At 42.3% G+C, this 23,786-nt stretch overlaps 1 protein-coding gene and 1 long non-coding RNA gene across 2 annotated transcripts in view; one reads left to right on the top strand and one right to left on the bottom strand.

The window, feature by feature from the left end:
• Positions 1 to 23,786, bottom strand: part of SENP6 (SUMO specific peptidase 6) — a 165,544-nt gene that overhangs the window by 102,246 nt on the left and 39,512 nt on the right. The window contains exons 3-5 of the mRNA XM_065402243.1: positions 21,304 to 21,367; positions 20,972 to 21,114; positions 4,454 to 4,555 (exon numbers count right to left, since the gene is read on the bottom strand). Of these exons, the coding sequence (XP_065258315.1) occupies positions 4,454 to 4,555; positions 20,972 to 21,114; positions 21,304 to 21,367 (309 nt within the window). The remainder of the gene's footprint in view (positions 1 to 4,453; positions 4,556 to 20,971; positions 21,115 to 21,303; positions 21,368 to 23,786) is intronic.
• LOC135876878 (uncharacterized) overlaps positions 1 to 23,786 on the top strand; it is a 44,042-nt gene that overhangs the window by 14,221 nt on the left and 6,035 nt on the right. The window lies entirely within an intron of this gene.

Here is a 23,786-nt window from a genome sequence, read left to right as displayed (position 1 = left end):
GACAAGCCCTATGTGAAACTAGTTACCTCGATCAATAGGATCTGGGCATCTAACTCTTAGGGCTTATACACTCAGGTGGCAGGGATAAAAATAGTGTAAATGCTCCCTCTTGGGCTCCAATCCGGACTCTGAGACCCTCCCTCATGTCAGGTTTCACCACCCAGGCTGGAATAGCTAACACTGCTATTTTTAGCTCCACAGTCCAAACCAGAGTCAACTGACCCAGGCTCTGAGACTCAATGCCTCAGGAGTTGTTTTGTTTTGTTTTTGCAGTGTGAACATACCCTAAAGCTCCTTTGAATGCCTTAAATGCCAAAGGTAAATCAATCAGTCAGGTTACATTGTTATTAAAGGATATTGGAGCCAATCATCACTCAAGAAAGTATGACATTATTTCCTGGCTGTAGCTAACACAATCTTCATCCTGCAGTCATCTGCCTGTTATTTAGTACAAGTGAAGGCAAATAGCACCAATAAGAAATTGACTTGAAATATAATTTTTGGATATGCATAAAAAAAATCAAAGATCACTAAAATCAAATTATTTAAATAGCTAATCTGCTGGTGTGTCAATTAATTTTGCAAAAGTGCACATACAAATGAGCTAATTTTGCTTCAACCTATATGTCTGTAGTTGGCAATGTAAGACTGTATGAGGAGAAGTTTGATGTCACATCAGGACCAGGATTAGAGCATAAGCACTATAGGTCTATGCCTAGGGATGGTTTCACAATAAAGTTTAACAGAGTATATTTTAGAAAACCTCAATTAAATTAAGGCTGATACTAAAGAATCCAAGAAAGCACCCTGTGACGTGTCCTTGTTTACTTTAAAAAATGTTCTAGTGACTTTTGTAGATATGTTGTCACTGCTTTCATTAATGTGACCTGAGTTAACTGATCTTTGTCTTTCTTCAGCCAACTGAAATAGCTTGAGTGTTTTGAACTGCTCCATGCCTCTCAGTGGAGCATTCATTTTAAGACCAGCACCTCTGGGGGTTCCCCTCTCCCACTGCCCCATCCCCAAACAGAAAACTGCATGTGGCAGGAAAAAAGTCAAGGGGACTTGGCCCACTCACATAAACAGACATACCCTGATTTCTAGGTTAATTACTGGAGGAGGCTCCTCCAGCCCCCTTCTGCTACTCTTGCCTCTAAAGAGAGTGGAAGAGAAGAGGGGAGCAGACCCCTATACTGCCATGCCTGCTAGTACCAGGGGGACAGTGGACCTGTGACAGCGCATTTATGTAGGGAGGAGGACCCTCAGCAATACAACTCCAAGTGGGGGCAGGAACAGTGTGTGGAACACAAAATTAGAGCCTTAGAACGTTCCCTTGTATTGTGGTGCCTCTATGGCGCTGCATTGCCTTAAAACACTCCTTGGTCGCCCGCCTTAATCACACATTTAGTCAGCCATGTTATACATGGGTTAGGAGCAAAAAAAAAAAAAAAAAAAAACCAAGATGGGATTGGAAAAAGGGGTGTGATTAAGGACCTACATCTGATGTGACAACCACACCAATCAGAAGTGAACTGAATTATTCACAGGATAACAACAGAGGAATAAGGACGGGGAAGGGAGGACAGCTATGGAAGGAAGCACTCACAAGGCAACATTGTAAATCTGAAATTCACAGATAAAATGATAGCACTGGAATGGAGAGATCGTGGACAGAAGAATTTCTTAAAGCACCTCTAACTCTTACATTTCTGTAACACATTCAAATATTCAAGAGCATGTTGGGTTTTTTTGGGGGGGGCCAGAGGTGTTTGATTTTTAATTGTAAAACAAAACAAAAAAGATAAAATGGCTATAGACAATACATATATGCTGTGCACTGGTGGACTAATTATAAGGCCAGAAGGAAACACTGATTCAGCCTGAACTACATACCACAATCCGTAGGACTCCCTTGAATTAATTCCTGTTTGAATTAGGGCACATCTTTTTAAATGAAGATTGCACGTTTTTCTAATATTTCCAATGATAGAGAATCCCTGGTGGTCTCAAGGATTTTCACCAGTATTGGAGGGCAGAGCCGTCCCTAGGGTACGGCAAATCGGGGTGACCACACCGGGCCTCCCCTCCCCCACATTTCATGAGGAGGGGGGCCGGGAGGTGAGGTGGGAGGTGGGCGAGCGGGGGTGAGGAGGAGCCCCCCCAACACCCCCTGTTGGCCTCGCCGATCAGTGCCTCCCCCATCCTCCCTCCCTGTCCCTCCCAGCGCCTCCCACCGACATCTGGAGGTGCTGGGGAGAGGGGGGAGGAGCGAGGGTGCAGCGCACTTTGGGGAGGGGATGGAACTGGGCAGGGAAGAGGCGGGGCAGGGATGGAGTGGGGGCAGGTCTTTGGTGGAGCTGGGGGGAGCTCCCCCCAGCAGATAGAAACTCGGCACCAATGTCCCAGGCCCTGCACCCCCCTAGGGACAGCCCTGCAGGAGGGAATAAGGAGTGATGTCATTCACATTTTTCTGATGTGACTTAGGTGGTATGTACATGCACTTCGATACATGATGAATGTAAAACATATTATATAAAACAGTAATATCACCAGTAGAAGACCTCATAAAAGCAATTCCCCACTATTTAATTTTCTGAAGTACTTCTAGAATCAAGAGACGGACTAGATAACCTAATAGGTTTCTTCTATCTCCCGGCCAACACAAGGTTGTTCCCTATTGTACATTTACTATGGTTGTTTGTTTTGGTCCAGCAGAGTTTTAAGTGTCCCAAGCAACAGGATTTCCACCATTTTCCACCAGCCAAACATCTCATAAGAAGCTTACCCCTAATATTCTATTTAAGTGTCTTCCTTTAATTTCATCTCATTATGCCTTGTTATACCTCACCATTTTCAGTGTTTACATCTTACAAATTTCTACATTAATCCCCACCATTTATTCCCTTAGCCACAATCTATTATTTAGCTCTTTCCATCTTTACTCATAAAGACAAAAATCCTTCAAACACCCTAACTTCTGATGTTTTCTTTGAACATCCTTCAGTTAGTCAATATCTTTTATGGCACTGAGTAGCCCAGACCTGAACATAGTATTCCTGTTGCTCCTGTAGTAGGAGCAAATACAGAGGGACTATGATGTCTATGACATGAGACCTCTGCATATGCAGCCAAAAGTTATATTTTTGTTTTGTGCTGCTATCACTTTGCAAATTCATGCCTGACTTGCTATCCACTATATCACCTTTTCTATTGCTATCATTTCTTCCCAGATTTCTAACTTCTGGGTCCATACAATGTTTTCCCTTTAGAAGTACTATTAGCTTGCATTTTTTCAACTTGAAGCTCATTTAGTTATTTTCTGCTCATGTTTATAATGTACGTCACCCTCTTGATCCTCGCTGATGTTTGTAAATCTTCCTAATTTAACTTCTACATTTTCATTAACTTGATTTTTACTATCTGTCACAGACCATTAAGATATCAGACCTAGCAGATCCCTTGAGATTCCTCACAGACACTTCCCTGCAACAAAATGATTTTGGTGGTTAGCTTAACTTTAAAAAAAAAAAAAAAGGAAGGAGAGATAAAAAGACAAGGTAAAGTTATTGATTAGGAAGGTTTTCTTAACAGCGTTCAACCCACACACAATGGGTGCTACTACAAAAAAAAAAACCACAATACATATGTTCAATTCAATATTTGAATTTTAAAGGTCAAAATTTTGTAGGAGATTTAACTGCATTAACTTACACTTTCCCTTTTCATCCTCTAAGACCCTACTCCTGTGAACAAACACATGCATAACCTTGCTCATGAGCAGTCCCACTGAAGACATGCATTTCTCCAATTATTTTGATGGCTGTTGTTTTTAAGGTTTATATGTCATAGTGAACAATTAAGTCTGCTGTATTTTTTTAAGCGATGTGAGTAATATGACATCTCAGTACATTTGCTACTGAATCGTTGCCTAGTAGAAAGAAGAAACTGGGATTTTTATCAGTTAAAGTGTTCAATTACAGGAGTGTTTATTAAGTGCCATTCTATTGTACATTATTTACAACTGCTCCGATGTCCTTTTTTAAAAAAAGGATCGTTTCACTGTTAACTACTTTCCAGTTGAAAGATTAGATTCCACAAAATACCATCAAATGAATTTTTTTTTTTTTTTTTTTTTTTTTTTAAAGTGAAGGGTTCGTTTACAATGAAGGTTAACAAGGTAAGCTTTTGGAGACTTTCACAATTCAGTGAAGGCAAATATTAAAGGATCCAGAAAGCACTATCATGTCACACATCCCTATTTACTTTACTTTAAAATGTTTTCGGGACTATGAAGACTACCACGTACGAATCTCAACCGTGGGAAGACAAGACAGTATGAAAATTCTTTAAAAAAAAAACATAGCACTCTGAACCACTGCCACAAATGAGATGCACAGGTGGGAAAGTGTGAGGGGATGACACGAAAATGACAACTTGGTTTCTTCAGTCTTACCTTTGGGCTGCTGTTTTTACTACTGGTTTCTGCGCATGAGCATGCTGAAAACGTCTACCTTGCACTACGGTTCCTGGACAAGTTATATTCTGGGAATTTTCACTGTAAACATTATAGAAAGTAAGGTAAACGAAAGTTACAAGAATAACAAAGCTGCAGAAAATGAAAAAAGCAAAGAAATGTCATGAAGCTAATCAGCAACTAAAATAATATAATACTCAAATTATGTAACTACATTGCTTTGATAAAGAAGCAGCATAGTTAGAAGTGAGGATTCTCAGCCTCTCCTGACTTGCGGGCCCATAAACCACACACTGTTTCTTGTTGTGACTCAACTGCTATAATCTTTTGCAATGATATTCTATAATCCTTTGCAGTCACAAACCTCTAATTTGAAAATGTTATAAAATATCTAACAAAAAAAATAGAAAACATCTAGATTAAGTATCGTACACGGAACCGGAAATCAATGTCTATAGTTCTAATCCTGGCTGTGCTGAAGTCTACTTCTGTGCCTTTATGAGCATAAATGCCATACCAAAACAGCCCAGCATCTTACTGTTGACATTGGCCAGTACCAGACTTTTTAAAGGAAGGGACAAAAATCTGCATAACGGACCATTATCGAATATTTTGCCAAAAAGGAACATTTCTTCCTAACCTGAGGCAGCTTGTGGTTGGCTAAGATATTAGATATTATAAAATAAAAGGTATGTTGACATAAGCCTTTATTCAATGCTGATAAGCTCTTGGTCTCAAAGTATTTTGTGGCCATGAGTTCCCCAGGTTAATTAGGCATTGACGGGGAAAATATTTCCCTTTACTTTTAATTTAGCTGCCTTCATTTTCATTCATTCCTTTGATTTTTGTTTTGTTGGATTTTTTTTTAGTTTTTGTTTTAAGTCAGGGGTTCTCAAACTGGGGGTCAGGACCCCTCAGGGGGTTGCAAGGTTATAATATGGGGGGGGGTCACGAGCTGTCAGCCTCCATCCCAAGCCCCGCTTTGCCTCCAGCGTTTCTAATTGTGTTAAATATACAAACAAGTGTTTTTAATTTATAAGGGAGGGTCACACTCAGAGGCTTGCTATGTGAAACGGGTCACCAGTATAAAAGTTTGAGAACCACTGTTTTAAGTCTTATGTTTCTTCCTACTTGTCTTTTTTTTTTTTTTTAAATAAAAGAACAGTCCTAATCTAGTCACACACTCATTTGGAAGTTTTTTCATGACTAATTACTTGCTCATCTCTGGAGCCCTTCTACCTTTGGTATACTTTTTTTTGAGATACCGTTACCAAAATTTAGCATGGCATTCATGATATGGGAAAAATCACCACGTTTTATAATGGAATAATATTTTCTAGTATTTTCTCCCCCCTCTTTATAAATTTTAGCATGAGTAATCAATATGCAATGGAAATCAAAAGAGTAGAGGTTTTCATTGAGTTGTCCACAATGATGAACAACTCTTTTTCCAGTGCGATTCACATTACTGGATTCTAAATCAATGTTAATGAGTAGTTCAAATTATTCCTTCCCATATACACATGAAGTTCATTGTTGACTAATGCAAGGTCACCACACATCATCAGTATTTACCTAGCTTTGTTAGGTCCTTTTCATATCATAGGATTCTTTTCATATCTTGACTTAAATAGTTTTGTGCAATCCACAAAAGTCTGACTTCACTATTCACTTCCCTTTCCAAATCATTAACATATTGAACACCAACCAATTCAAGTATCAATCCTGTGGACACCTGTTATCCTCTGCCATACTTAAAATTGATCAGCTATTTCTACTCTTCATTTTCTGTCTGTTAACCAGTTTTAATCCATCACAGTAGTTTACCTCTCTCCCAGGCCTACTTGGTTTTCCTTTTTAGCTTCATGGGGGACTTTGTCAAAGGCTTTTTCGAAGTCCAAATAAATGTCAACTAGTATCTCTTTATCTATTATTTGGTTCACATGCTCAAAGAACTCTCACAGATGCATAATTTTCATGCTGGTTTATATCTATTGTTTTGTTCATCTTAACTGGTTTTTTAGACAATTTACTAAATAATGCAGGAAGGCTCACTGCTTTGTATTCCTCAAAATCATCCCAGACCCCAGACTTTTATTAATTTATTATAGCATCTCCTCTTTTGACATGTCAGTCTCTGACAATACCTTACCTGAAAAAAGGAAATCAGGGATAGCTATCTCCCCCCCCAATATCTTTTGTGGTAAAGACAGATAAAGAAATTATGCTGCTTCACTTCAATATCATTACAGAAATAAATTGCTCCCTGGTAATGCAATGGGCTCACCCATTCTTTCACATAGGCTTCCACCTTGTGATGCACTTAAAGTATTTTATTAGAGCAGATCAGAAAATGTGCCTCTTTCAACAAAATTTGCTTTAAAAAACCCCTGACAATGTTTTTATAAATGATGCAAAACAATGTTTCAATTTTTATTTCAAGATGAATTTGAGTTATTTTATTATACTTTCTAAACAAAACACTTCAACTGACCCAAAACGAGGGTTCTGTGATTATTATTTTCAGAATTTTGTTTTGCATGAGATTTCAAAACTGTTAGTTTTTTTCAGCTCTATAACAGAGGGGAAAAAAATCCAGATCCCATGCAGCCCTATATTTTATTTCTTTGGCCATTTGCTCTTCAAAACCCTTCTTTTCCTTTAACTTCCATCTTACATTTTATTTGCTACAGTATATGATCCTTTCTATTGGCTTTGCTTGGGATGTTTTTCCATTTTATAAATGGTAACTTTATGGCTGAAATAACATATCATACCTTGCCATTTAGCCATAATACTGGGGTGGGACAGCATGACAAAATGTACCTGCGTCCACACCTCACACACTATCAAAATAATCTTTGTGCAAAGTATGCCTTGTGAGGTATCTTTTGAAAACTCAATTTGCCAGTCATTGTCCTGACAAAATGTGTGTGACAACATTGTATGAGAAGTTATAAGATTCCACTGTATAGTGCAATTAATACATTCCAAACTGAGGTTGGCAGACAGATCTGTCTCAAACAAAGGAATGCATTTAAGCAGTAAACAGAGTCATCAAGCAGAAAGGGAAACAAATCTGAGGAAAAAGTGGCAGGCGACATCCTTCCACATAGATTTAGCCTCCTGAATCTCAGCTGGACATGTTTTTCAAGAGGGGGACTGACACCATAAAAGAAAGAGACAAATATCCCTAGGCACACTCTCTTTCTCCCTGCCCATCACATTCATGGCACCAGAAGCAACAAAGGAAGCATTTGTTGAATTCTGGGGGAAGGGATCCTGACCTAAGAAACTGCTGAAAGAATATGGTGAGAAAATTTGTTCAGTTAGGCACTGGTAGAATTTTAACTTTATTTTCTTGTAACCATTTCTGACTTTTATGCCTCATTACTTAAACTCTCTTTGTAGTTAATACAAATGTATTATTGTTTTATCTAATCCAATGTGCTTAAACTGAAGTGTTTGGGAAACTCCATTTGAGGTGGCATGTTATGTGCATATTATTTCTACTGAAGCAATAACAAACTTTTATTATATTAAGTCCAGGAGAGTACAGGACATAGATTCTTCCCCGCCCCCAGAAATGTAAGACTGGGATCCCAGTCTGTTTAGGTCACCCTGCAGTATAACCAAGGCTGGTAAGAGCCAATGTGTGGCTGGCTGGCTGCAGCGCACACACAGACCTAGCCGGTAGTGACTTGCATGCTGGGGGCTGTTTGTGAGCAGTCCAGGCTGAAGGCTACAGCAGGAAAGCATTGTAAAGGGCACTTCAGGTTAGAGAGGAGGGGTGACACAGCTGCTCAGTCTACATTACACCCTTGTATGTTACAGAGAGGTGTTCTTTGTTTTGGATTTTTGTTCCACCTTACTTTTTAGTTCAGTGATATGAATGCGTTCAGGAAGAATTGCGCTACCTTTAAATAGCTGCTGTATCGTGTGTAAGGATTTTAATTTCACTTTTGATTTCATGTGTTTTTAACTTAAGGGGAAAAAAAGGGAAAAGGTTAAAGACTGTCCTAAAGTTCAGTACTGTGCTAGTGATTGGCACAATTACTCCCTCAAGGATATTGAATTTAGTTGTACTATGTTCATTATTAATTAGTGGCTCAATTTGTTACAACCTGGCCCAGTACCCAGCCATAGTCACTAGTCTGTTGCAAGTGGACCCAGCTGCCAAATTCAAGTTAGTTGGGTCTGGGTAGAATCTAATCACTACTTCTAGCTCTGGTCTATACAGCATACTCCCAGCCTCCGAACTCTTGTCAGAAGGCCGTCCCTGGGCCATGGAGCACTGCCACGCAGCCACTCTAGATCCCCAAAAATCACTGCTTTAAACCTGTGAGCTTCCCCAGCTACTTACACACACTCCCTCTAGCTCCACCTCAGATGCGGACACTCCAGGCTTCTAATTTAACACCTCTGAACATAAGAACGTAAGAACAGCCATACTGGGTCAGACCAAAGGTCCATCTAGCCAATACCAGGTGCCCCAGAGGGAATGAACAGAATAGGTAATCATCAAGTGATCCATTCCCTGTCACCCATTCCCGGCTTCTGGTAAATAGAAGCTAGGAACACCATCCCTGCCCATCCTGGCTAATTGCCATCGATGGACCTATCCTCCATGAATTTATCGAGTTCTTTTTTGAACCGTGTTATGGTCTTGGCCTTCACAACATCCCCTGGCAAAGAGTTCCACAGGTTGACTGTGCATTGTGTGAAAACATACTTCCTTTTGTTTGTTTTAAACCTGCTGCCTATTAATTTCATTTGGTGACCCCTAGTTCCTGTTATGAGAAGGACTAAATAACACTTTCTTATTTACTTTCTCCACACCAGTCATGAGTTTATAGACCTCAATCATATCCCCCTTTAGTCGTCTCTTTTCCAAGCTGAAAAGTCCCAGTCTTCTTAATCTCTTCCATACCCCTAATCATTTTTGTTGCCCTTTTCCAAACCTTTTCCAATTCCAATATATCTTTTTTCAGATGTGGCGACCACATCCGCACACAGTATTCAAGATGTGGGCATACCATTGATTTATTTATATAGAGGCAATATGATATTTTCTGTCTTATTACCTATCCATATATTGATGATTCCCAACATTCTGTTTGTTTTTTTGACTGTCACTGCACACTGAGTGGATGTTTTCAGAGAACTACCCACAACGACTCCAAGATCTTTCTTGAGTGGTAACAGCCAATTTAGACCCCATTCATTTTATATGTATAGTTGAGATTATGTAAAAAGCAACAGAGGGTCCTGTGGCACCTTTAAGACTAACAGATGTATTGGAGCATAAGCTTTCGTGGGTGAATGCCTACTTCGTCAGATTATGTTTTCCAATGTGCATTACTTTGCATTTATCAAGATTGAATTTCATCTGCCATTTTGTTGCCCAGTCACCCAAGTTTTGAGAGATCCTTTTGTAGCTCTTCGCAGTCTGCCTGGGACTTAATTATCTTGAATAGACAACATGGGGACAACATGGCACAAAGCAAGAACAGAGTCAACAATGGAACTTCTTAACTATAGAAGCTTTACTCAAAGCACTCTAGAGTTACAGATCTTTGAAAATAACTGCAGTCCTGAGATACACCCTCCCTTGGGCTGATCTTACCCTTTCTGTGAGTCTGAAGCATTTCAGTAAGGCAGAGTCCCTCCTGCCTTCTGTCTTCTGCAAGTACTCCTTATATTTGGCGATGGTTACTCCTAATCCCCACTCCCTCCTACACAAAAAAGAATCCTACTCTTAAATAGGATCTCCCCTCTATGGCATGCACACAACTGAGAAGCTCCAGCCACACCTCTCTCTTGCTTGCCTGACTGGCAAGCCCCTGAGTAGAAAAGCCATTGTTACATGAAGCTGGGCCAGCAGTTGAGAGCCAATCAAAATCAATAGCTGTTGGTGTCAAACACCCTTCCTAGGCAAGACAACTATCTGAATGCAGTACAATAGGTTATCCCTGGCGGAAGGAGGGCAGATGTGCGCACACCACTGAATGTGCACATACCACTGAGTACACAGATTCCTTGCTTTCAGTTCCTGTGCCTCGTACTACAATGGTTCCTGGCTACCAAGAGCAGAAACTGCAGGGAAACACCTGCTTTGCAGCTGTAGCCTTGGGCTTGAGCATGCTCAGTGCAAATGGAATCTTCAGACAATTTAACTGCCAAACTAACAAGTCTCTATTAAGTATATGTGAACTGCAGTTTCTGGGAGGCTATTCACTTGGCCAATTTGGGCAGGTTTTCATGGGAGTGACAAAAGGCACACGACTGAAACCAGGATGACAGCCCTGCCAAATTTCAAGACCATACTCCAAAGCATGGAGATGCTAAAACTTCCCAATGAAATGGACATAAGTACTTAATATGGGCAAAATAATATATTTCTCCCTAACTCTGTTCTGAGAAACAGCTGGACCAATTTTGCTGAAACATTAAAAAAATAAATAAGCTCCAGGCACACACCTGGCACGGGAAATTACAGTCCGAATGGCTGTTATAAACAACAACTGAAACTGGGTCTTGCAACTGAAAGTGTCTGGCAACCTGAAGTATAGTTTGCTACCAGTTCCACCTATCAGATCAGAAGTGACTACAGGGCTCTGGGAGTAAAGGTGAAGGAGTTGGGAGTGCAGGTGGTGTTCTCTTTGATCATTCCAATAAAGGGTAGGGGGTGGGGCCCAGGCAGAGATAGATGCATCCTGGAGGTGAATGCCTGGCTGCGAAGATGGTGTCGCCAGGAGGGCTTCGGCTTCCTTGACCACGAGATGCTGTTCCAGCAAGAAGGCCTGCTAAGCAGAGATGGGGTCCTACTGAGGAAGAGGAAGAGCATATTTGGATACAGACTGGCTAACCTAGTGAGGAAGGCTTTAAATTACATTTGAAGGGGGCAGGTGACCAAAGCCCACAGGTAAGTCAAAGACCTGGGAGAAGGGTCAGAATTTGGGGGGAGCATGGGCTGTTATAGCAGAGATAAAGAAGAGACAAGACCGAACTGGAGTGGGGAGAATCAAATCAGTATCTTAGATGTCTGTATACTAATGCGAGAAGTATGGGGAATAAATTGGAAGAACTCGAAATGCTAGTAAATAAACAACTATGACAGCTGGCATCACGTGGTACAGCTTGCTCAGGAATGACAGGCAGAGAAAAAAGGGAAGAGGTGTTGCCTTATATATTAAAAATGTATACGCTTGGACTGAGGTGGAGATGGAAATAGGAGACAGACTTGTTGAATGTCTCCGCGTAAGGATAAAAGAGGTAAAAAACAAGGGTGAGGTCATGGTAGGGGTCTACTACAGACCACCTAACCAGGCAGAAGAGGCAGATGAGGCTTTTTTTAAAAACTACTAACGATCATCCAAAGCACAGGACTTGGTGTGATGGGGGACTTCAACTACTCATGTCTGTTGGGAAAAATAACACAGCAAGGCACAGATTATCTAACAAGTTCTTGGAATGTATTGGAGACAATTTTTTATTTCATAAGGTGGAGAGAGCTACTAGGGGAGAGGCTGTTCTAGATTTGTTTTTGACAAATAGGGAGGAACTGGTTGAGAATTTGAAAGTGATCATGAAATGGTAGAGTTCATGATTCTAAGGAATGGTAAGAGGGAGAACAGCAAAATTAAGACAATGGATTTCAAGAAAGCAGACTTTAGCAAACTCAGGGAGTTGGTAGGTAAGATCCCATGGGAAGCAAGTTTAAGGGGAAAAACAATTGAAGACAGTTGGCATTCAAAGAGACATTATTAAGGGCACAAATGCAAACTATCCCACTGCGTAGGAAAGATAGAAAGTATGGCAAGAGACCACCCTGGCTTAACCAGGAGATCTTCAATGATCTTTAAAAAAAGTCCTACAAAAAAGAAATTACAAAGGATGAATATAAACAAATAAGACAAGTATGCGGGGAGAAAATTAGAAAGACCAAGGCACAAAATGAGATCAAACTAGCTAGAGTCAAAGAATAATAAGAAAACATTCTACACATACATTACAAGCAAAAGACGACTAAGGACAGGGTAGGTCCGTTACTCAGTGAGGGGAGGGGGGGGGGGGGAGAACAACAGAAAATGTGGAAATGGCAGAGGTGCTTAATGACTTCTTTGTTTCAGTTTTCCCCAAGTAGCTTGGTGGTGATTGGACGTCTAACATAATGAATGTCAGTGAAAATGAGGTTGGATCAGAGGCTAAAACAGGAAAAAACCAAGTTAAAAATTACTTAGACAAGTTAGATGTCTTCAAGGTCACCAGGACCTGGTGAAATGCATCCTAGAATACTCAAGGAGCTGACTGAGGAGATATCTAAGCCATTAGCAATTATCTTTGAAAAGTCATGGAAGACGGGAGAGATTCCAGACGACTGGAAAAGGGAAAATATAGTGCCAATCTATAAAAAAGTGAAATAAGGACAACCCAGGGAATTACAGACGAGTCAGCTTAACTTCTGTACCTTGAACGATAACGGAGCAAATAATTAAGCAATCAATTTGCAAACATCTAGAAGATAATAAGGTGATAAGTAAGAGTTAGCATGGATTTGTCAAGAACAAATCGTGTCAAACCAACCTGATGGCTTGTTACCCTGTCAAAGAAAGCTTTGTGGATAAGGGTAAAAGCAGTAGACATGGTATAAAGTTTTTTCTCTTAATTAATTAGCCTCTTAGAGTTGGTATGACAACTCCCACCTTTTCATGTTCTCTGTGTGTGTGTGTGTGTGTATATATATATATATTATATCTCCTCACTATATGTTCCATTCTATGTATCCGATGAAGTGGGCTGTAGCCCACGAAAGCTCATGCTCAAATAAATGTTAGTCTCTAAGGTGCCACAAGTACTCCTATTCTTTTTGCGGATACAGACTAACACGGCTGCTACTCTGAAACATGGTATATCTTGAATTTAGTAAAGCTTTTGATACTGTCTCACATGACCATCTCAAACAAATAAGGGAAATGCAACCTAGATGGAGCTACAACAAGGTGGGTGCAAAACTGGTTGGAAAACCGTTCCCAGAGAGTAATCATCAGTGGGTCACAGTCATGCTGGAAGGGCATAACGAGTGGGGTCCCGCAGGGATCAGTTCTGGGTCCGGTTCTGTTCAATATCTTCATCAATGATTTAGATAATGGCATAGAGAGTACACTTATAAAGTTTGCGGACAATACCAAGCTGGGAAGGGTTGTGAGTGCTTTGGAAAATAGGATTAATATTCAAAATGATCTGGACAAACGGTCTAAAGTAAATAGGATGAAATTCAATATGGACAAATTTGGATGTAAATTCAAATTCAATTAGAGTGCAAAACAGCACACTAATTTTTTTAAGCTAAATTAAACTACCTTAAATGTGCTAGGTCTATAAGATGGAAAAGTTTATCAAAATTAACTTTGCAATTAAAACTAACATTTCTTAAACAAAGGAAGTGGTATCTCTAGTTAGTGAATTGAACTGATTGTTTCTGGTCACCATATGCTTTAAGATCTTACAGCTAGTAGATCTCATCCTCTCAGACCTAATTTTTATTCATAGATTGGAAGAGGAAAGCTTGCTTTCCTACTTTTCCAACTCCCAATTTGTTTATTAACTTTTAATGGACTCGTCAGTCAAATTCAATGGAATGAACTAATAGAATAAACTGAAAAGAAGAAAATATTCTCTCTGCACCTGCAGAAGCTGCTATTGCAATCAAAAGCTGGTTTAGCACTTCAGCAAATGCTGGGTGTAGGTGCTTAGCCATTGAATTCCACAGTTCAGTGGTTTGACTTGACAACTTGGCAGCTAACGTACCACTGAATATTATTTTTGTATTAAAACACAGTAATTTAAATTAAATAAATCATAGGTTTAGTCTTAACATAGTTTGCCCATTTCAACTTGTATATAAATAGGTTTTAAAAATATACTTGTATTTAATTTAAACAAAAACACCATTATCATGCACCCCACTTTCAATTACTTTGCATTTCTTGCTCTTTTCATTATTTAAAGGAATGCTGTTTTGCCAGAAAAGAAATCTATTGTCAGTCTTCATGGAGTTCAGAGGAGTTTTAGATATGGGAGATTTAATTAAACCTCAGTGTAGTGGTAGCTATCATTTACAATGCAAAAGTCTATTAAAAAGTTATTTGTTTGGAATAGGCTTTAATTTTATAGTTCTCAATATACAATAGCGTGAAATACCCAATAGGCAAACCCGAGTAATTTAATTTATTGTACTACAGAAAAATTACATCAAGAAATGAACATATAGTGCAGAATCTCACTAAATAACTGGGACACCCATTGCAAGGTACTTGCTACTTGGCAAAATTAAATAAGCAAAAGAAAACAAATGCAGGAAAAGATTTAGGTTTTTGTGTGCCCCTTGCCAGAGTAGCATTTCAGCATCTCCCCAGTAATTAAAACCAAACAAAAAAACAACAAACTACTCTTCCATTGCTTGTAGAAGAATTTATTTATTTTTTTAAAGAGGTGATTTTGACCTGTGCACACTCACATGCTATTGGAGAAATGCTAAATCAAAGCAGTGGAGTTTGCATTTAGTTCTGTCAGGTGAAGTTAGTTTCACATAGGTTTTGAAATTTGGGGAGCTGAGTGCTCATGGGTGCTTAGGGATGGACCAGTGTAACAGCTTCTTTCTATCTGGGGACAGGGAGGTTTCTCATTTCTGCCTGAAGTTCTTGTATTCCTTATATTTATATTCGGTCCAAGGACCCAGATCAGACTGCCCATAGTTGGAAATTGTATGGCTAGGAATAGAATGGTTTGACCATTTCCAGATTTGTTTTCTCCATGTCAAGAGTCTTTAGCGTACAGCGTAGTGGGAGGAAACGAGGTGAGACAGCACTGGATGTAAGGTCACTCCATGTTTCTATGATGCACACTAGCTGAAGTGACTCTCAGTGATGAGTCACTGGAACTGTCTTATTAACTAATAAGAGAGACAAGTGGCAATGTAGCCATGTTGGTCCCACAATACGAGTGAGAGAGGGTAGGTGAGGTAATATATTTTATTGGACTAACTTCTGTTTATAGAAGGGACTAGCTTTTGAGCTCCACAGAGACCTAACAAAGAGCTTTGTGAAGTTCAAAAGCTTAACCCTTCTACCAATGGAAGTTGGTCCAATAAAAGATACTACCCAGCCTACCTCTCTCTCATTCATATCCTGGGACCAGCATGGCTACAATACCACTTGATAAGCAGGAAGTTATTGGTTAATAACACAAGGCTGAGGTTCAGGTTATGCTTGGTTTGACTTTATATAGGATGGCTATTTATTGACTGGATGTAGTGGTCTTGCGATCTTTTCCCTGTATATGGGGTGAATGGGAACTGACTGCATTGGAAACAATTTAACTATATTATGAACTTCCTGTGGCTGGTGTTTCATATAGCTATTGCTTTCAGTTACAACTTGAATAAGAGTAGAGTAGGAGCATTGTCAGTGAATACCAGCAGTGGTGGTGAGCCGCTGGAACATGAAATACATAGATATCAGCATTTGTGCTCAATTCTTTTGAGACCAGAGCTCAGGCTGAATCTGAGAGTGAGTAGAGTTGATGAAGACTTGCTCTGAAGTAGTGCAAAGTGGTTCTTGTGTGATATGATGTCCTATAGGAGGGGAAATGAAGGAGCATCCCAGCTAGTCCTGGAGATAGGTTTCTGCCTCTTCCAGGTTATGACCAAGAGAGAGTACATTACATTCTATACCTCAAGGGGATGAATGGGAGATTGTGTGATGGTATAAGCAGTCTTGAATGGTACTTAGTCAAGATGCAGTTAAATATCCAGGGTCAGTTAAATTTTGTTCAGAAAGCCTTCAGCATTTACTAGTAAGTGCTATATAGTACATTTTGTAAGAGTAATGAAAATTTAAAGATCTCACTATGGCACTCTGCTCTTAAATTTTGCTGAAAAGGAGAGACCACTTTTATTTGTAACTTGCCAACTGTACAGATTAGCAAAGTGCAAATTGAGACTCTTTGCTATAGTTTCCTTAATTTCACTCCAGTCAGTGAAAAAACAGTTACCTTTTCCGTAACTGGTGTTCTTCAAGATATGTTGCTCATGTCTATTCCACAATAGGTTTGTGTGCTCACCACGTGCACTGGTGCTGGAAGTTTTCCCCCTAGCAGTACCTATAGGGGGGAGCGCCCCCATGACCCCTGGAGTGGCACCTGCCTGGGGCGGTATAAGGGGAGCTGCGCGCTCCCCCCACCCTCAGTTCCTTCTTGCCAGACAACTCCGACAGAGGGGAAAGAGGGTCGGATGTGGAATAGACATGAGCAACACATCTCGAAGAACACCAGTTACGGAAAAGGTAACTGTCTTTTCTTCTTTGAGTGATTGCTCATGTGTATTCCACAATAGGTGATTCCAAGCTATATCTGTTGGAGGTGGGTAGGAGTTGACAAGTTCCAAGGACGGAGGACAGCCCTGCCGAACCTGGCGTCATCCCTGGTTTGGGAGACAATCGCATAGTGCGAGGTGAATGTGTGAACCGAAGACCACGTGGCAGCCCTACAAATGTCCTGGATGGGGACATGGGCCATGAAGGCAGCCGACGAGGCCTGTGCCCGGGTCGAGTGTGCCCTCACAATGGGTGGTGGGTGAACACCCACCAGTTCATAACAGAAACGGATGCACAAAGTGATCCAATTGGAAAGCCGCTAAGTGGAAATCAGCTGGCCCCTCGCGCGCTCAGCCGAGGCGACAAACAGTTGCGAGGACTTTCTGAACGGCTTAATCCGCTCGAGGTAGAAAGCCAGAGCCCGCTGCACGCTGAGCGCGTGGAGGCGGCATTCCTCACTGGATGCGTGAGGCTTAGGGAAAAGGACCGGTAGAAAAATGTCGGGAGGAACGCGGGATGTAGGTGGAGCTGTACCTTGTCCTTATGAAAGGCCATGTACGGCGGTTCGGAGGTCAGGGCCCTGAGCTCCGAGACTCGCCTGGCCGACGTGATAGCAACCAGGAAGGCCACCTTCCACAAGAGGTGAGACCAGGAGCACGTGGCCAGTGGCTCAAACGGGGGCCCTGTGAGATGAGCCAACACCAGGTTTAGGTCCCACTGTGGAACCGGGGGTCTAGAATACAGGAAAAGACCGTCTACACCCTTAAGGAACGGGCCAGTCATAGCATGGGAAAACACCGTGTGTCCTTCCACCGGCGGATGGAAGGCCGATATGGCCGCCAGATGCACCTTGACGGACGAAGGCGCCAGGCCCCGGGCCCTCAGGTGGAGGAGGTAATCAAGGATAAGCTGGATTGGGGTGGTCACTGGGGAGACACCCTGGTCTGCCGTCCACCTAGAAAACCGGGACCACTTTGCCAAATAAGTGCAGCGAGTGGAGGGCCGTCTACTTTTGAGGAGGACGTGCTGAACTTGCTCTGAGAACATCCTTTCCTCTCCACCTAACCATTGAGCAGCCACACAGTAAGGTGAAGAGCTGCTAGGTTGGGATGGAGGAGGCGGCCCTGGTCCTGTGAAAGCAGGTCCGGGCGGAGTGGCAATGGCCACGGTGGAGCTACCGCCAGGCCCGTGAGGGTCCCGTACCAATACTGTCTGGGCCACACCGGGGCAATCAGGAGGACTCGGGCCTTGTCCGACTATCTTCTTCAGGACCCTGCTGATTAGAGGGAACAGGAGGAAGGCGTAGAGAAGCCGGCCTGAGCAGGACAGGAGAAAGGCATCGGAGCTAGTGCCCCTCCCCAGGCCCCCCTGGAGCAGAACCGGGAGCATCGCTGGTTCTGCCGAGTCGCGAATAGGTCCACCTGGGGAGTTCCCCACCTTCGGAAGAGCCAGAGGGCCACTTCCAGGTGGAGGGACCACTCGTTTTGCAAGGAGAAGTCCCTGCTCGAGCGATCCGCCCTCTCGTTGCAGGCACCCAGTAAGTGGAAGGCCTTCAGGTGGATATTGTGGGCTATACAGAAGTCCCACAGCCTGGGGGCTTCAGGGCAGAGGAGCGGGCCCCGCCTTGCCTGTTGATATAGAACATCGAGGCCGTGTTGTCTGTGAGGACCCCGACTACCTTGCCCTCCAGGTGCGAGCGGAAGGCCATACACGCGAGCCGCACCGCTCTGAGCTCCTTAACGTTTATGTGTAGGGTCAGGTCCTGAGCTGATCACAGGCCTTGGGTCTGAAAGCTCCCCACATGGGCCCCCCAACCCAGGTCCGATGCATTGGACACCAACTCCAGCAACGGGGCCCTGTCCCTGAACGGGACCCCTTGGAGCATGTTGTTCGGGGTGAACCACCATCGCAGGGAGATAATCACAGCGTTCGGCACGGTGAGGACCTAGTCCATCCTGTCCGTAGCCTGGGAAAAATTTGAGGCCAACCAGAGCTTGAGGGGCCTCATCCTGAGTCTGGCGTGACGGACCAGGTACGTGCACACCGACATATGACCCAAGAGCTGCAGGCAAACCCTGGCTGTTGTCACCGGGAACCTTGTTACCGAGTCGATGAGACCTTTAAGGGTCTCGAACCTGTCTGGCGGGAGGGAGGCCCTGTCCAACACTCCGTCCAGGAGTGCCCCGATAAACTCTATGAGTTGGAACGAGACTAACGTGGACAGCCCAAATGGGAAGACCGTAAATTGGTAATGATTCTGTCCCACCACAAAACAGAGGAAGCGCCTGTACCCCTTGAATATGTGGATGTGCAAGTACGCGTCCTGTAGCTCGAGGGCAGCGTACCAGTCCCCGGGATCCAGGGAGGGGATGATGGAGGCCAGGGAGACCATGCGGAACTGGAGCTTCACCATGTGCTGGTTCAGACCCCATAGGTCCAGTATGGGCCTGAGACCCTCTTTGGCCTTTGGGATAAGGAAACAACAGAGTAGTACCCCTTGCCCATGAACTCCTCGGGCACCACCTCTATCGCTCCTAGTCTTAGGAACCGCCCCACCTCCTTCTCGAGCAGAGCTTCGTGCAAGAGGTCCCCCAGGAGGGACTGGGGTGGAGGGTGGTTGGGCGGGGAGGAGGTAAACTGGAGGGTGTAACCCCGGGAGATGGTGTTGAGGACCCATCGGTCCGAAGTGAGCCGAGACCATTCCGGAAGGAAAGCACACAACCGGTTGGAGAAGGGAAGCTTTATTGGGGTTGGATCCCTGATGAGGACTGGCGGGTTGCCCCGGAGCGTCCCGTCAAAATAGTCTTTTCCCCACCTGCTTGCTCTTGGAGGGTCCAGGCTGGGGGGCAGGCCGAGACTGCCTATGAGGGCGTCTCTTATAGTCCCGTTGTTTCTTATGGGCGGCCTCGTACTTTGGGAGGGTGGCCAGAGTCTGAGTCTGCTGCGGCTTGAACTTAGGTTTTGCCGGAGCCGGGACATAGAGACCCAGGGTCTGGAGGGTCGTGCGGGAGTCCTTCATACCATGCAGCCTTGTATCTGTTTCCTCTGCGAACAGAGCTTTCCCATCAAACGGGAGATCCTGCATGGACGATTGTGCCTCGCTGGAGAGCCTGGAAAGCAGGAGCCATGACACTCATCTCATGGACACTGTGGAGGCCACTGAATGTGCGGCCATGTCCGCAGCATCTAAGGCAGCCTGCAGGGAAGCCCGAGCTGCCGTTGCCCCTTCCTCCACCAGCGCCCTGAACTCCTTATCGTGCTCCTGGAGGGAGACCTCAAATTTCGGCAGGGAACCCCACAGATTAAATTTGTACCGACCCAAGAGGGCCTGATGGTTTGCCACTTGTAACTGGAAGCTCGGTGCTGCTGTGAAGAGGGGGGAGTCTTGGCCCTCTTGGCATGCCCCGTGGACGGGGAGCAGTGCCAACTGGTCGATGGCACCGGCGGATTGCTGCATACTAACGCCGCAGTGCCCGGTACCGGCTTGGAGCGGTGTGCCGGGATCGGAGTCAGCGCCGACTCCATCAGAATGGCTCGGAGCCTAATGTCCCTTTCTCTTTTGGTCCGAGGCTTAAACGATTTGCAAAATCTTGCACCTCTTGCTGACAGGGGTTTCTCCCAAGCAGCGCAAATAGTCTGTGTGTGGGTCGCTTCTTGGTACAGAATGCCGACAAGAACCTTACGACTTAAATCCCGGGGCTCAGGGCGTGCCCCGGCCCAGGCTCACTGACTAACTAAACTAACTACGCTAACTAACTACAGGTACTAAACGAACGAACAGTTCTGGGGACGAGCTACAGCAAAGCTGGAGCAGAGCAGTTCCGACGCACCTTCACTGGCGTCAAGAAGGAACTGAGGGTGGGGGGGAGCACGCAGCTCCTTTTATACCATGCCAGGCAGGCGCCACTCCAGAGGTCGCGGGGGGCGCTCCCCCCTACGGGTACTGCTAGGGGAAAAACTTCCGGCACTGGTGTAGGTGGCAAGCACGCACACCTTTTGTGGAATACACATGAGCAATCACTCGAAGAAGAAAAAGGGTATCTAAAATGATATTCATATATCATGTTTAAATAAAACTGATTGTTAACTAAGCAATTACTTAGTAAACTTAGAAATTCTGTACCTCAGTTTCTTGCTATTTCCCAGCATGTTGAGTCCAATTGAGTTCCCTTTCAAAACTCTAAAACTTCCAGTTTTGCCTCGCCTTGCATACGTTTTTATGTACTCGCCACTGGTGCCAACAGTTCCTGGTCGACAGCGTAGTGACTGTAATGAGACAAACAAGATATTTTTGCCGAGTGCATCATAGAAAAGCAACACACACACACACACACACACACACACACACACACACTTTTTCAATTTTTTTTTTAATTCAATGGGATTACTATACAATTTTGTTTAAAATTAAAATCTTAATATGTGTTTTAATGGATGAATATATAAAATACTTACCTTCTTTTCTTCACTGGGACTGAAGGACCCATCACTCTCATCTATGCTGAGCAGTTTTGCCTCACTAAACAGTCAGAGAGAAAAATATGGGTATACTGTAATACAGCAAAATGGCAGCAAAATAGTCTTAAAACCATACTGTAACTCAAAGCCTGTCTACACAGATGGTTTAAAAATACACAAAAATATATTTTTTAAAAACAGACCTCCCAAAAAAAAACAAACATTACAATGGTCAGTGTAACAAGCAAGCAATATTATGTTAGATTTGTTTGGAGATTAACATTAAGTGAATGCACAAAGAAAAACTACAAACAGGAAATGAGAATAAAATAAAGTTACCAGCAATTCAAAATATTGTACTGTTAACAAAACTTGAATATATAAAAGGGGCCAACCTAATGCCCATGGGGTTACATAAATGGTTATGCTATGCAGAAAGCTTTAGTATATGAGATGTTTACACAACAGGAAAGTTATGCTAACTTTTGGATCTCCCAGCATTTGTGAAGTTATAATTCACATAAAATGGAGACCAAGGCACAATAAAGTCCTAAAATTTATCCTGTAGGCAGAACATTAATTTGTCCACGGGCAGAAGAGTATGATTAAATTACTGTCAAACTCACTATGCAAGTTTCACTTCAGGATGCAAGTTTAAATACCTTTACATTTTTTTGATGTAAACTTCCACCAAAACAGACCAGTCTACCTTTGAGAGATATTCAATTTAATAGTAGATCAATGGCACAAGTTAGGATATGGCTCTGGAAAACTCTTAAATCTGGATTCTCCAGATGAAAAGAGTACAGAAACCTGTACCCTATATGCCAGTGATACCACAATGAAAAAGTTGTATGAATGTAGAGAAATGGGGGTTGGGGAAAAACAGGTATGAAGTCCATAGGATACTGATCTTCTAAGACCTTTCTGCTGCATCTCTGTAATTAGACAAAAAGACCTTAGGGAGATTAGAGCAGAATTTCAAAATATGCCATTGAAGGTTTCCCTTCAAGTTACAATTCTTCCTAGGTAGGATGAAGAACAAAGGATCCAATCCTAAGGAAAGGACTCCAATAACTATGCAAATAAATTTCTAGAAGCAAGACAGTGCATATAGTTAGGTTTGGTATGGGTATGAATTGTGCAAACTTTTTCTCCATATTGAAAGCAAGCTGGTTAGTAATCAATGTTAGTGTATTCTAGCTTCAATTATGGAATCAGAACTTTTCTAAAGATACCATGGCAAAAGAAAAAAAGAAAAAGAAAAACTATTTTCAATTATACAGTCACAACAAGGGAAGAAAGGGGTTCAATATTTTTGACGGAATCTTTGTAGATTTGAAAACCTTCACATACTGCATTTTTATTTGCTTTTCAAGGATAGGAATTCACTCCCTCAAAGAGTTCTGTTGCACTTCCCTAGATCTGCAATAAGAAGAGAGATGGTACAGTTCGTGAAAAATTTGCAAGAGTAGCTACATACAGGACCTCGGTTGTTGGAAGACCAAAACCTATAGAAGAAATAAATGCAATATAGTCCAGTGAACATGCAACTGGATTGAGATTCAGGAGACAGATGATATATCTAGCTCTCTCACTGGCCTGCTGTGTAACCCTGGTCAAGTAATTTTGCCTCTTGTTTCCCTTCCCACTCTTGGCTAATCTTTTCTTTTTAGACTTCAGCTCTTCAGGATAGGAATTGTCTTACTGCCTGCACAGTGTCTATCACAATGGGGACCCTAGATATTACTGTACTATAAACACAACAGAAGAGTACGAGAAAAAAAGGGAAAAAAAAGGGAGGACTATAATGAACAAAGTCCCGAATCAACAAAAAGTCTCAAAAGGATAAATTAAATTGAATAGGAATAGATCTTCTGATGCTCATAACTTTTGAGGAATAAAAGTAATGACAGGGATCAGAAAAATGTATTGTGATTGGATGATCTTAAAGAACACATTTGTTTTAAGTTTGTTCAAAAGAATACAAAGTACATATACCTTAGATAAACTAGAATGTAATGTTAAAAAAATATTAGTATCCAGAGGTTTACATGCTCCATAAATACTAGATGCCTATATAATGTGATTCAAAGATGGTTAATAAAAATAGAAAGAAAAAAAAACCCTGTATCACACTTTATCTGCATACAGGAAATGTTTGTTTTTTGTTTGTTTGTTTTTTAAAAGGAGAGAGAGAGAGAGAGAGAGACAGAACGTCAGAGGAATATGGTTGTTGTGGGGCTTTTATGACTCAACCAACATTTTTGAAACAAAGTAGGTATTCTCTTTTCAAAAGAAATTAGATTTCTACTAATTAAACCAAACTAGGATATTCTCTTGGTAGGTCTCATTCAGTAGCTACTTAAAAATGGAAGAAATTTAAAATAAACTCAAATCATATCCCTTACCAATACACAATTTTTTTTTTTTTAAACAAAATAGTTTAGAATATTAGACTTCTTGCAAGGAGGATATGT

This window comes from Emys orbicularis, chromosome 3 (assembly GCF_028017835.1).
Source record: "Emys orbicularis isolate rEmyOrb1 chromosome 3, rEmyOrb1.hap1, whole genome shotgun sequence".
Taxonomy (NCBI): domain Eukaryota; kingdom Metazoa; phylum Chordata; order Testudines; family Emydidae; genus Emys; species Emys orbicularis.
This window is presented reverse-complemented; position numbering and strand designations above follow the sequence as displayed.